This window comes from Abrus precatorius, unplaced genomic scaffold (assembly GCF_003935025.1).
Source record: "Abrus precatorius isolate BTA unplaced genomic scaffold, Abrus_2018 Scaffold5, whole genome shotgun sequence".
Classification (NCBI taxonomy): domain Eukaryota; kingdom Viridiplantae; phylum Streptophyta; class Magnoliopsida; order Fabales; family Fabaceae; genus Abrus; species Abrus precatorius.
The window spans coordinates 11012367-11025587 of record NW_020874395.1 but is presented as its reverse complement, the minus strand read 5'-3'; the positions used below and the strand labels follow the sequence as shown (position 1 = coordinate 11025587).

The window sequence follows — 13221 nt, the reverse complement described above, 5'->3', positions numbered from 1 at the left end:
AAGTGGAAATAGCAGATTCAGAAGGTTTGGTTTTTGTTTTTTTGTTTAATAAGAGGTCTGAATAGTCACGTTACCCCACGTGACTACTGTTAAATATATTTTTTTTTTACCCATCACTTCTCACTTGCTTATGAAGATGAACAGTATTTTTTTCTGTTCTTTTACGGTTTTTTACCTACTCTGTTTTCTGAACAAAAAGAAGAGCAATATTGCAGTCCATTTCGTTCAACCCATTTTGTTCTTCTTGTCTGTCTCTTATCTCCAGCAACTACTGTTGCCTCCAGCAAGTCTCCTGTAAGTATTTTTGATTCTTGCTCTTCCCTCTTCCTTCAGATCAGCACCTCTGTTTTGAATACAAAAACAGTGTATAACAGTGCCATCTATTTCACACCCCTGTGCAGTGCTCTTCCTGCAGCCATCATCTGTAGCAACCAATATTGCTCCCGATGAGTCCCCAACGTGCACTGTTGTCTCCGGCGAGTACAGTAGATAACTACTGCTGCAGTTTTCTCTTTTTTTATTTTTCGTAGTATGGCAAGTGAAGAATCGTCAAATTCTTCTAGAGTTGGTTCTAGGACTGACCTAGGATGGAAATATTGTCATCCAGCACAAGGAAATGACACCAATAGTTTTGTTTGCAATTTTTGTGGTAAGGTCACGAAAGGAGGAATTACCCGAGCCAAAGAACACTTGATGAGAAAAAAAGGTAATGTTGCAGCTTGCACCATATGTCCAAAAGAGGTCAGAGAAGAATTATGGGAATATTTGAAAGATAAGAAGAAGCAAGATAGTGAAGCATTTCAACGGATGTGCAATAATCTTGATGAATTTGGTGATAGTGATGAAGAACGTGCTCTTGATGAAGAGTTTAGAGAAATAGTGTCTAATAATGCTATTGGAAAAAAGAGTGCTTCTAAGGGTCCTATTGATCTTTATTTCAAAAGGCCTGAAACTATAATTAAGAAAAGAAGGATAAACTAAGACAAGCAAACATAAGGGAAGCATGTGACAAGGAGGCTACTACAAGAGTTCATCAATACATTGCTCGACTTTGGTATCAAGCTGGCTTATCCTTCAACATGATTAAGTTGCAAAGTTTTCATGACATGCTTACAGCTAGTGTAAGAGAAGCAACAAAAACTGTACTCATGCCTACTTTTTGGAATAATGTTGTGTACACACTTAAGGTCATGGCTCCTCTTGTGCGTGTGCTTTGCCATGTTGATAGTGAGAAAAAACCAGCCATGGGTTATATTGATGACGCAATGGAAATGGCTAAAGAAACTATTATGAGATCTTTTGAGAACAATGAAAGCAAATATAAGGAGGTTTTTGAAATTATTGATAAGAGGTGGAGTTGCCAACTTCATCGCCCATTACATGCGGCTGGTTACTTCCTAAATTCAAAATTCTTCTACAACAATCCCTCAATTGAATTTGATTTTGAGGTGACAAATGGGTTGTATGTATGCATTGAGAGGTTGGGGCTTACTTTGGAAGTGAAACAAAAGATTCTTGAAGAGCTATTGGTTTATAAAGCTGCTGGTGGTATGTTTAGAAATAAATTTGCAATTTCACAAAGGAACACAATTGCACTAGGTGAGAAACTTTATGAAGTTTTCTCTATTATTCTAAATTGTAACCTTCATTACGTGCATTATTGCAAAATATTTTTTTGAATTTGTAGCACAATAGTGGCGAATGTACGGACTATCAACTCCAAATTTACAGCAATTGGCTATAAAGATCTTGAGCTTGACATGTAATGTATCAGGATGTGAACGCAACTGGTGTGTGTTTGAGCAAGTAATTTACTAATTAACAATTTTCTTAGTAGATAATAGTTTTTATACTTAGTCAATTGGAGAATTTTGTTAATTTTTATTGAACTTATTGTTACAGATACATTCTAAGAAAAGGAATAGCCTTGAGCATAAAAGACTACATGACTTAGTGTATGTCAAATATAATCAAGCATTGCTTAGAAGATACAATTTTAGGGATGAGATTGATCTAATCTCACTCAATGATATTGATGAGTGTAATGAATGGTTAGTTGGGAAGATGGATGGTGATGAAGATGATGCTGAGAATGAGAGGGTCTTTGAGGATGACAATGATAATGTCTTTATTTGGGAAGATGTTTATAGAGCTTTAGGAGCTGGAGAGCTTATAACATATACTAGCAAATATTTCAGAAAAGAAAGGGACCACTTAATGTTGTTGGGGCTGCATCTAAGACAAAGAAAGGTTTGGCAAGTGCATCTTCATCCAAAAATGGAAAAGAGCTTATGGTTGAAGTTGAAGATACTGCAGTCTTGGAAGAATCAGAAAAAGAATTAGAAGACAATCAAGATATTAATTTTGAAGATTTAGAAGAAGTTGAAGGATATGCTTCACTATCTGACAATGAGAATGACTGAATGAATGAATTTGTTTTGTCTTTGTTTAGTGTTTTCAGTATTTTATTTTGAAGTTTGAACAATTGAACTTTTGACTTGAATCAATCCTATGTCATCTTTTTTTGTTTACCATCTTTTTAAATTTTATGTAGCTTACTGCATTACTAAATTTTTTATATTTCAACCGCTATGTGACTTCCGCTATTTGTCCGCAATGCTATCTGCTATATGTCATTGCAATTTTTTGTTTTTTCGCAATTTTTCACAATCCACTATTGATAACACTGGGACTACCTTAGGCTTTTTAAGGAGTATTTTAACTTTATTCCTAACCAATGTGGAACATTTTAACAATAATGAATAAAGAAACTTGTTGAGAGCCTTTTTTCTTACAAAGAAGATATCTATGTTTGTGCAAGAGTGGAGTTCAGGATCGTGATTTAGAGATATCAGACTAAGATTATCACAATAGATCATCAGAGGTGGAACAACCTTTATTTCAAATAGAAGTGACTGAAACCAGATGGGTTCTGCTGCAGTGTTTGCAAGACTACGATTCTCAGGCCTACAAGATTCTGTTTTCTTGACTACCTGGAGACAAGATTCAGGCTAAAATACATGTAAGATCGTGAAGTTGACCTCGGATCATTAGGATTATACACCCAATCTGTATCATAAAAGGATGTTAATGAAAAAGGTTTGTTGTTCTGGCTGAAGTAGCTAGCCATAGGTTTTATTGTCTTTGAGGTATGTGAGAATTCTTTTCACTGCCTTCCAATGCTCTTCTAGATGTTGATTGAGAAATTGACAGCCTTTGTTACAAAATTGATTTTAGGTCTTGTGATGGTTACGTAGCATGGCATCAACTATGAAGCGATACAGGGTAGGGTCTGATACATAATTTACACCATATTTGGTTAGTTGTTGTTACCCACCGTAGGAGTGACTATAACCTTGGCAACAGTCATGTGAGCTTTGGAGAGTAGATCTCTAATGTATTTGATTTGAGACAAGAGCAATGAGCCATTTAATTGAGATATTACTTGCTGTATTAGAGGTTCTGAATTGCCTGTAACAATTATGTCATCGACATATACCAAGACAAAAAGACTTTATTTACACGAAAAATGAACCCAAAACCAAGTAGTGCAGCTTGAAGATGTTCAAACCACGCTCTGGGGCTTGTAAGGCCATAAATAGTCTTTTGTAATTTGCACACGAGAGGTTTGTCTATAGACAAAAAACCAAGAGGCTGTTGTGTGTAGACTTTCTCACCTAAGACCCCATTAAAACGACTTTGTTAACATCATATTGTTGAATAGTTATTCTAACAAACTTTTAGAATTAGTTTTCCCCAAATTAAAATTGATGAACTTAACTAAGATTGATCTTTTATTAATTCTTGATTTATCTTGAAGGTGTATTATCCTAAGGCAATTATTTCTTTTACAATACAATAACATATTTAATTAGACTAACTACTATTTTCATGATAATTAAATCTAATCAAACCCATTAAATTTTATGATGATTTGGTAATTCCTCTAGAAACTTAGCCTACTTTAATGGTTTAGAATTTTAGATTCAAGATTGGGAGTTCCAATGGTGAGATTCACCTTTCAGTTCTTCCCTTACATTTAAAGTAATGTAAATAAGGGGTCTAACAAGTTCATAAGAATTAAGAACACCAAGAATTGAATTAAGAAATCAAGATTAACCATAAATCATGGCCGATTCATGTGTTTGTCATCAATCGTAATTTAATAATCTGTATAATTGCAGGCCATTAACTATCATGGAAATGCAATCTTGTATTTAAGAATACATGATGTATATAAAATTATAATGCATTACCTGTGGCTAAAATGAGTTTTCCTTCAGCTTTTTTCTCCCTCTGTTTGCAATATCTTTTAACGATGATGAATAAATCAGATCAAAGAACTGTTGCTAAGAAACTCTTTTTTAGTAATTGGAAGAGACATTTGGGTTACTGATTTGACATGCGATAAGGAGCTGCTTCTGTTGACATGAGTGATATTCATAAGTATTTTTGCTTTGCCTAAACACAAGTTGAAGTCTGTAGAATTGATAGAACAAAATTTTTACACTTAAGTCTAGGTTCCTTGATATCTAATGGTGGCTTTATGCAAATAATGATTTCAGAAGCCTGAAAGGACTTTCTATTTATCAGTGCATGCGGAGGGAGCAACAAAGGTGACTCAATTGTAGTTTGATTTCCTGTATCGGACTTGAAAATTCACATTTCTTGCTCTCATGGATTTATTTTCCCTTTCAGGTCCTTAGTGTTCTTGATTCAAATTACCATATCCTTGATGATGTGAAGAAATCAAGTGCCTCACTTGCTGCAGAGAAAAGGTTATACGATCACAATCTATTTAGGGCTTCAGACTACAAGGAGAAAATATCAATTTCTGTTCCATATATTGGGATTTCTTTGATTGATTCATACCCACAGGTAATTGAGCTGTGAGCTGTCTAACACTTTTTTGGTGGATCTCTTCTATTTCTTGGATTTGTTATTCATACTTTTATTTTGTAGGAATTGCTTTTTGCCTGTATTAAGGATGTACAGATGAATCTACTGCAAAGTTCTGATCGGCAATGTCTTTCTTTAGTGATATCATTCATACAAATTGATAACCAGTTGCGCTCTACTCCATATCCAGTTATAATGTCATTTGATAGTGGATACAGATCCTGCCATGATGATAGTATGAAATCCAGGGATGATGTTACAAGAACAAGAATTGAAAAATTAAATCAGATGAGCAGCTCTTCTGTTCCTGTGTTCTGCCTAGAAATATCAAAATGGAGGAAGAAAGACATTTCATTTATTTCATTTGAATACATAAAATTGAGGTTTCTATTTTCTAAGTTTGTTGCATCTTACTGTTAATTTTTCTTTTCTGGTGTTATGTACTTGAGATCAATTCTCATCATATTATGCTTAATGCTTGCAGGGTCGAAGATTTTCATCTTGAGATTGAACAAGAAGTCATATTAAGCTTATTTGAGTTTTTTACAAATGTCACTTCAGGGCTGCAATATGGAATCATGCCATCTTCAGATCACTATGATGGAATATCACTAAAGGAATCATCCTCATGTGTTCAAACTAGGGAGAATTTCAGATTAACTGCTGATCAATGTCCGCTAAGTATTGCTCCCAGGTTTAATGGAAAATCTAAAAGAATTGTGTCTTTGCCTTCGATCATTCCAATTGGAGCCCCATGGCAGGAAATTTATCTGTTGGCCAGAACCCAGAAGAAAATTTATATTGAAATGCTTGAATTGGCACCTATTAAATTGACTTTAAGGTCACTTGCTCATTCTTATGTTTATTCCGACAGCTGTTTTCAGTTTTTTATGCATACAATTCACAGACAGATGACATAAATTATCCACATGCAGTTTTTCTAGTGCCCCTTGGATGCATCACAATAGGATCCTCACATCCAAGGAATTTCTTATCCATGTAAGTGGTATTCCATTTTTTCTTTTGGAATTAATATTTCACTGCAAGAGTACAAATGAGAGTTTGGATTTGTCAATCTGTGCACACATCAGTTGGGAATATCACCAATTTAATCCTTATAGACTTGGGCAATTCTCCCCACCCCCTCTCTTAAATTTTGGAGTTGAGTTAGGCATAGTCCATTTCTAATATGATATCAGTCCTTCTATCTAGTCTTGATGTTGGGTATTCCATTTTTCTTTGGGAAATAGTATTGCACTGCAGGCGTACAAATGAGAGTTGGGGTTTGCCAATCCACAAGCCTTATTAGACTTGGGCAGTTCTCCCCACCCTCTTAAATTTTGGAATTGAGTTAGGCATAATCCGTTTCTAATATGATATCAGAGTCTCTCTAGTCTTTATGTTGGGTATTCCATTTTTCTTTTGGAAATAGTATTGCACTGCAGGAGTACAAATGAGAGTTTTGGTTTGTCAATCTGTCCACACCAGTTGGGAATATGACCAAAATAATCCTTATTAGACTTGGGCAGTTCTACCCACCCCGTCTTAGCTAAATTATCGTGTGGACTTGGCCATAGTCCATTTCTAATAAGATATTGGAGTCTTTCTAGTCTTGATGTTGGGTCACTAGTAGGTGTCTAGCTCTAAAATATTCGCATATGTAAAATGCATAATCAACTCACCTTTAAAAATGTTTATTTAACTACTTATTATTAATAATAACAGAGAGGTATTATGGCTCTTGCTGATGTTGAGGGAGCACATATTTATCTAAAGGATTTAACTATTGCACATCATATGGCCAGTTGGGAATCCATTCAGGAGATTTTAATTAGGCATTACAACCGCCAGCTACTTCATGAGACTTACAAGGTAAAAAGTTGATTTATATCTCAAACTAGTGTTTCTTAACTATTCAGGCTAGAAATGTTGATTTTGCATGCATGCCGAAAATCATCAAACTCTTGTCAAATGTCTATATTGAATTTTGTAACATGATCATTTTTTCAATTGACGCACTATTGTTATTTATAAAGCATGAACACTTTTGACAGCTACCGGACACCATAATAATAATAATAATAAAGCCTCACAAAAGAATATGAAAAGGCATTATTTACATTGTAAAGACTTGGTTTCTTTACCGAAAATCCCAAAACAAGAAGATAAAATTATATCTTTCGAAAAAGGTATACTCGTAAACCAACATGCTAATTTTTATATATTCCTCTAAAACAAATGTATTTTATATTATATTCAACTCAAGTGTCCAAGCCATATAGAGGTGTTGGCTCAGGTGTCCTAGCTGCTAAAAAATACATTTGTAATTAGACACTTAACTTGGCATGTCCAATATCAAACAAGTGTCTGGAAAGTGTTGGTATAAAAATTGTGTCCAACACCGTGATACTTCAAAGAAGAGAGTTGTTTATGCTTCATTTGCTAATGTAATTCTTTTCTTTATAAATTTGAATTGGGATTCGAAATTTATATTTGAAAATATTTCAATCTTCTCCTTTATATATTTACTAATTCACTAGTAAGGTTAAAAGGAGACCATAGATATCAATAGCAGCACTGTACCTGTGGAGCAAAGTGGTCATAGGCTGCTTCAAAATTTAAATAGCAGTGTTCTTAAATAGTGGCCACAATAACAGGAAAAATAGCAGTTCTACTTCTGCTATAGCGGTGTTAGAGTGAAACTTTTCGAAAAAAAACTCATTGTTGCTCTCAAAAAAAGCATTTTTTGGGGAATTTTTTACTTTTATTGTTATTTACTTTTATTTTTTTCTTAAAACTATGAGTTTGTTATTTTAAATTTTGAATACCATGGATTTGGAGTATTTTTAATAAACTTTTGAGCATTTATATATATAGTATAAATTATTTAATTTGTATATAAAACTTCTAAATAGTAGTCATCCTGCAATGTGCTATTCCTCTGCATTGGCCACTACGTGTTGCTATATGATATTGTTATCTATGAAGGAAACATATTGAGCTAATCTTTCTTGATTTATTACTTGCTATTGTGGCTAAATGCTTAGTGTTAAACAAACAATTGCCACATCTAACAACCTTGAACTGTTTCCTAAATTTGAAGTTGTTTGGTTCGGCTGGTGTCATTGGTAATCCCTTGGGTTTTGCAAGGAGCATGGGGCTTGGCATCAGAGATTTCTTGTCTGTGCCTGCAAAGAGCATTATGCAGGTAAAAGTCCTAAGTTGGCCCTTATTTATTGACATTTAATATGATCATGTAACAAACTAGTTTAAATTATTGGTTCAATTTGTGCAGAGCCCTACTGGACTTATTTTGGGCATGGCTCAAGGCACCACTAGTCTTTTAAGCAACACTGTGTATGCAATTAGTGATGCGGCTTCTCAATTCAGTAAAGCTGCACGCAAGGTGTTTTATGCTTTGATTTAATTGTAGTTTGATTAGTAGGATTAACTTTTTTTAATCATTGGTAGCTGTTTTTTTTTTTTTTTTTCCTAGGGTATTGTTGCATTTACATATGATGACCAAGCAGTTTCTAAGATGGAAAAACACCAGGCATTTGTTGCTTCTGATAGCAAAGGTGTAATAAATGAAGTCTTGGAGGTATCATTTCATATTTTAATCTTCGCAAAAAATGTGTGCTGCTTTTATTGTCTCTCCCCTTTTCATAGTGCAGGTTGTCCTCTGGGAAAATAGGCAAAAGCATTTAGAAATGACATGGTATCAGAGATTTTATAACCAAGTAATTGAGTTTGATCTTTGTCGTCCCATTCTACTAAATCAAAAGAAAATTTGACATTAACCAAATATAAGCTGAACTATGCATTATATATGCTTTAAAACCAAAGGAGGGTGTGTTAGTGATTAGCATAAAACCATTCATGTGCATTTGACGTGGTTTTAGATTCTTTGACCACGTGATCTCGAGTCCAGTCATTGTTTCTCCCTTTCTTATGAATAAAAGTTAAATCAGACATTTTAGGAGATTCACTCATGACAACAATCAACATTGTCTAAAGAATAATTCAATGGCCATTGATGTTCTAAACAAGAGGATGTAGGATAGTTGTGATTCGCTGTGCAGCATCTTGACTAAATACACATTTCTTTCATTTCATGCAAGTTCTCTTCTGCCAAAAATTTAGGGACATTTCTCAAGCAATTAAAATCAACTTTTTTGCTGCTTCCAAACCTGCCTCTTCCATGCCCCACTTCTGCTCCCACTAGATTTGATGGGTTGGCTGATGCTTTACCTATGTAGGTTCCTACAAGAGCAAGAAAACAAATATAACAAATATATAATTTTAAAAGCTCAATCTGTGGACATGAGGAACATCAGTTAAAAACTGAAATAGACTGACAGGAACTGAGTGTATTTATGGAATTAACACAGAAACCTCAGGGAATACCCTGATAGTACAAATAGAAGGATGAAATAACAGAAACTGACAAAATGGAACCTTTCCTATGGCAGCAGGCACACCCAATGACCTCCCAGATAATTCCTGCCTTTTGCCAAATGTTCAACCTCTATATAATCCCTCTCTCTCCCTGCTGCTTTCCTCTCCCCCCGCCCCCCTTCTCCTTGCCACGTATGCTAATTTGTTAGTCTGTTAGAATCTAGCATAACGGCCTCCTGGCTCATTCTTCTTATTCTACCCCTTTTCCTTTGATATGTCTTTAACGGGATCCAGTTGGCTTAGACCCAACGTAGACTTGAAAGGTTATGGCTCTTGTTCTTTTTAACAAAGGTAGAGAATTCAAAGCAAAATCAGGATACAATTATTCTCCAATAAAAAAAGACCAAAATTATAAATAAAAGTTGTGAGCTTGATATCATTCCATAATCAAAATAGAAATGTTCATTTATAATATACATCTAGAACTGATGAAAATTAAAATCTTCTATTTGTCCTTTGATTATGTTTGGCACTACTTCAACAATTGCTAGTAAGAGATTTTCTTTTAAGCAACAAAAAATGGCTTTATTTTGATATGGGTGTTTTGAATCAAAACGACAAAGCAAGAATTGGGTTACAAGAAACTATTGGTTTAAGGAGAGAATATGGGTGTTTGGAATCAGAATAGAGCATGTGATTGAGAATCTCACATTTGACAACAGCCTTTTCAGTGGCTCTGCCAGCATTGAAATGAGTGGAACCGACATAGATTTTTGACATAAAAAACCAGTGGTCCATCACCTTTCTTACCCTTGGCTAATGGAGCACCAAGCAAAAGGTCTCTGTTTTGGCTGAGGTGAGAAATTCCACCCCTTCATTCTTGTCCTGTAAAACAGTTTAGGCCGTTAATTTTGGATGAAAATGATACATTGACAGCATGTTAAATTGTTGCCGCAGAGGTAGAAGGTGAAGGTACAGAAGGAGACTAGAAAGTAAGACAATAGAGCTCTTTGGTTTATCTGATAATAGTTTATAAATTATAAGACCCACACTATGAAATTAGAAGGGTATTTACATGGTATAGGGGTTTTCCTATGCCCATAGTGGATAAGTTGCATGGAACATCCCATTTTCTAAAGTTTGACCTCAAATTTTGATACCCCTAGATCAGAATAAGAGAAGAGGCAATAACAATCAATTCTTATCCTATTTGATGAGGTTGACTACATGGATTACATGATGTTGTACTCGGTTAAAAACTAAATTCTCTAAGATATTATTAACCGTAAGATCTCTTTCAATAATTTTTTCCAAGTTCTTCTAGGTCTCTTTCTACCCATTTTCACTGGACTCGGTCATGTCATCCACTCTCTTCATTGGTGTCTGCAGTAGCCTTCTTTTCATAATTGGTGATACTCCAATAATTTTTTGTATGTGGTCATTTCTTATTGTAACATTTCTTGTGTAATCACTCATCACTCATCCATCTTACATTTTCATTTTCACAACTCTCACTTTAGAATAAGAGAAGAGGATATCACAAAATGGCTTTTCACATTTCACACTCATGATGGGTATTATGAGTTTGTAGTAATACCTTTTGGGTTGACTAATGCTGCAGGCTTCTTGCCACTTTTGATGTGTCGATAAATGATGTTTCCAGACCATTTCTGTGAAAGTTTGTTTAATATTTTTTAGCAAATCTTGATGTATAGTTCTGATTGGCCCATGCCTTCTACCATCTACTAAGTGGTCTATAACTGCACCTTGGGTCCTAACACATTTTAATCCTAGTGTAATGCTTAACCTAACTTGAATTTGTATTAATGCATTTGTTTGAATTTTGTTTTCTGCCTGTCCACTACTAGATTTAATAATGCTTTCAATGCATTAATATTTTTATGAACGTTATTATGTGAATATTTTTTATATGTTCGTATTATTAATGTCTTTTCTCCTCTCCTATGTTATTTATAGGGACTCACAGGTCTTCTCCAGTCACCTGTAAGAGGAGCTGAGAGGCATGGTCTTCCTGGTGTCCTCTCTGGTGAATCAACTTGAATGAATTGTTTTGTAGTTTCTTACAAATTTGAAGGGAATTTAAGAATAGTTATTGGCAATGATTGCTTGGGAAGGAATAGTCACTTTGCTTTCAACTTACTGCTTTCTTTTTCTTCTTTCTTTACCGCAGGAGTTGCTTTAGGGATTACAGGACTTGTGGCTAAACCTGCTGCTAGTATACTTGAAGTTACTGGCAAAACTGCACTCAGTATTAGAAACCGTAGTAAACCTGGCCAATTAAGATCACAACGCTTTAGGGTCCGGTTTCGAAGGCCACTATGCCGTGAATTTCCTCTAAGACCTTATTCATGGGAAGAAGCAGTTGGAACATCTGTACTTGTGGAAGCTGAAGATGGCTTAAAGTTCAACGATGAGAAGTTAGTGGTTTGCAAAGCCCTTAAAGAAGCTGGTAAGTTCGTTGTTTTGACAGAAAGATTTGTGCTTGTTGTTTTCAGTCCAAGTCTGATAAACTTGGGCAAGCCTGAATTTTGTGGCATCCCTGCTGATTTGGAGTGGATAATTGAATGGGAGATTGGATTGGAGAGTATAATACATGCTGACTGTAGTCAAGGGGTGGTACACATAGTTGGTAGTAGGCCAGATTCCTTATTGAGGAAAAGTCAACATTCTCCCAAGAGAGGCAGCGTTGGCAGAACCAAAGCTGTGCGTTGGAACCATTATGCAACTCATCTTCCACTTCCTCAGACAAACTTGGAACTAGCATACCCTGAAGATGCAGCCAACTTGTTACATGTTTTACTGTCTGCTATGGAGAAAGGGAAAGGTAAAGCGTGGGGCTGTGGACGGATCCTGCATCGGGCTAATATGAAGTAGGTTACGGTTTAATTTGTTTCCATTCTGGAAATTTTGAAGAGTTTCCACTACAGCCCAATGCTAATCAAAGTGGGCCATAAATTGGAGCTACCGCTCTTTTTGCCTGTGTAAATTGTCGAGGAAGGAAAATAAAAAGCAGCTCAATATCTTCATTTAATTTTTTTGTGTACCCTCTCTCTCCATGTTACACATTTGTCACAGTTCTTTACAATGCCAGCCTTAAGAACCCTTTCCTCTTAGCCAAAGTCAGCAGATTTTGATGTAGCAACTCAACACAGAAGTAGTTAGTATACCTTGTATATCATACATTATGTATATTTTGCTGCTGTTATTTAGTTCGGGGATGTAAATATTACCAACGCTTGTATAATATGATTTTATTTTGTTTCTTTACCTGTGCTTAAATGAGTTATTTTATTATTTCATTTATTTTTGTGCAAGTAAACTATTTTTCTTTGGCGAGAGCAATATTTTTACTGTAGAGATGTTATTCAATACTTTAAGTAATCTATTGGATTTGGATGTTTTGTTATTGCTCTTTTCTTGTCTCTTTTTTTTCCGCCAACTTCCAGGTACCACGTGAAGTAAATTTAAGTAATGTTAAATATACATAAATATGTTATTTAGGGAAATAATATTTATGTAATTATAGTAATTAAGTAATTATATACTTGTTCTTAATTTTGTAGTTGATTATTATTATTACTATTAATATAAATATATATTTTGTGGTGTAGTTAAAATACATGTAATTTTTTTTTCACATTTTTTCTTATCTTAACATGGTATTCAGAGCTTAACAAGAAGGAAATTTTAATTTGTCCTTTCTCTATGGGTCCATGTGTAATATTTTTTTTGGCTTAATTATATTTTTGGTCTTAATAAATATAGACATTTTTGTAATCAGTTTTTACAAATATTTTTGTTGAGAATTAGTCCTTATAAAATGGGTAAATTAAGAATTAGTCCTTGCTGTCACTACTTTGTTGTCTATTGATAAGTTGGATGACAGTAACTATGATTTTTGGG

The 13221-nt window shown here is 34.7% G+C and overlaps 1 protein-coding gene across 1 annotated transcript in view; it reads left to right on the top strand.

Moving 5' to 3' along the window:
* The window catches only part of LOC113866515, a 59485-nt gene extending 46871 nt beyond the window's left edge, over nucleotides 1–12614 (top strand). The window contains exons 38-48 of the mRNA XM_027501339.1: nucleotides 4566–4616; nucleotides 4699–4878; nucleotides 4963–5282; nucleotides 5384–5740; nucleotides 5835–5898; nucleotides 6625–6771; nucleotides 8003–8107; nucleotides 8195–8305; nucleotides 8396–8500; nucleotides 11275–11344; nucleotides 11489–12614. Of these exons, the coding sequence (XP_027357140.1) occupies nucleotides 4566–4616; nucleotides 4699–4878; nucleotides 4963–5282; nucleotides 5384–5740; nucleotides 5835–5898; nucleotides 6625–6771; nucleotides 8003–8107; nucleotides 8195–8305; nucleotides 8396–8500; nucleotides 11275–11344; nucleotides 11489–12192 (2214 nt within the window). The 3' untranslated portion in view covers nucleotides 12193–12614. The remainder of the gene's footprint in view (nucleotides 1–4565; nucleotides 4617–4698; nucleotides 4879–4962; nucleotides 5283–5383; nucleotides 5741–5834; nucleotides 5899–6624; nucleotides 6772–8002; nucleotides 8108–8194; nucleotides 8306–8395; nucleotides 8501–11274; nucleotides 11345–11488) is intronic.
* Nucleotides 12615–13221: the final 607 nt, after the last annotated feature.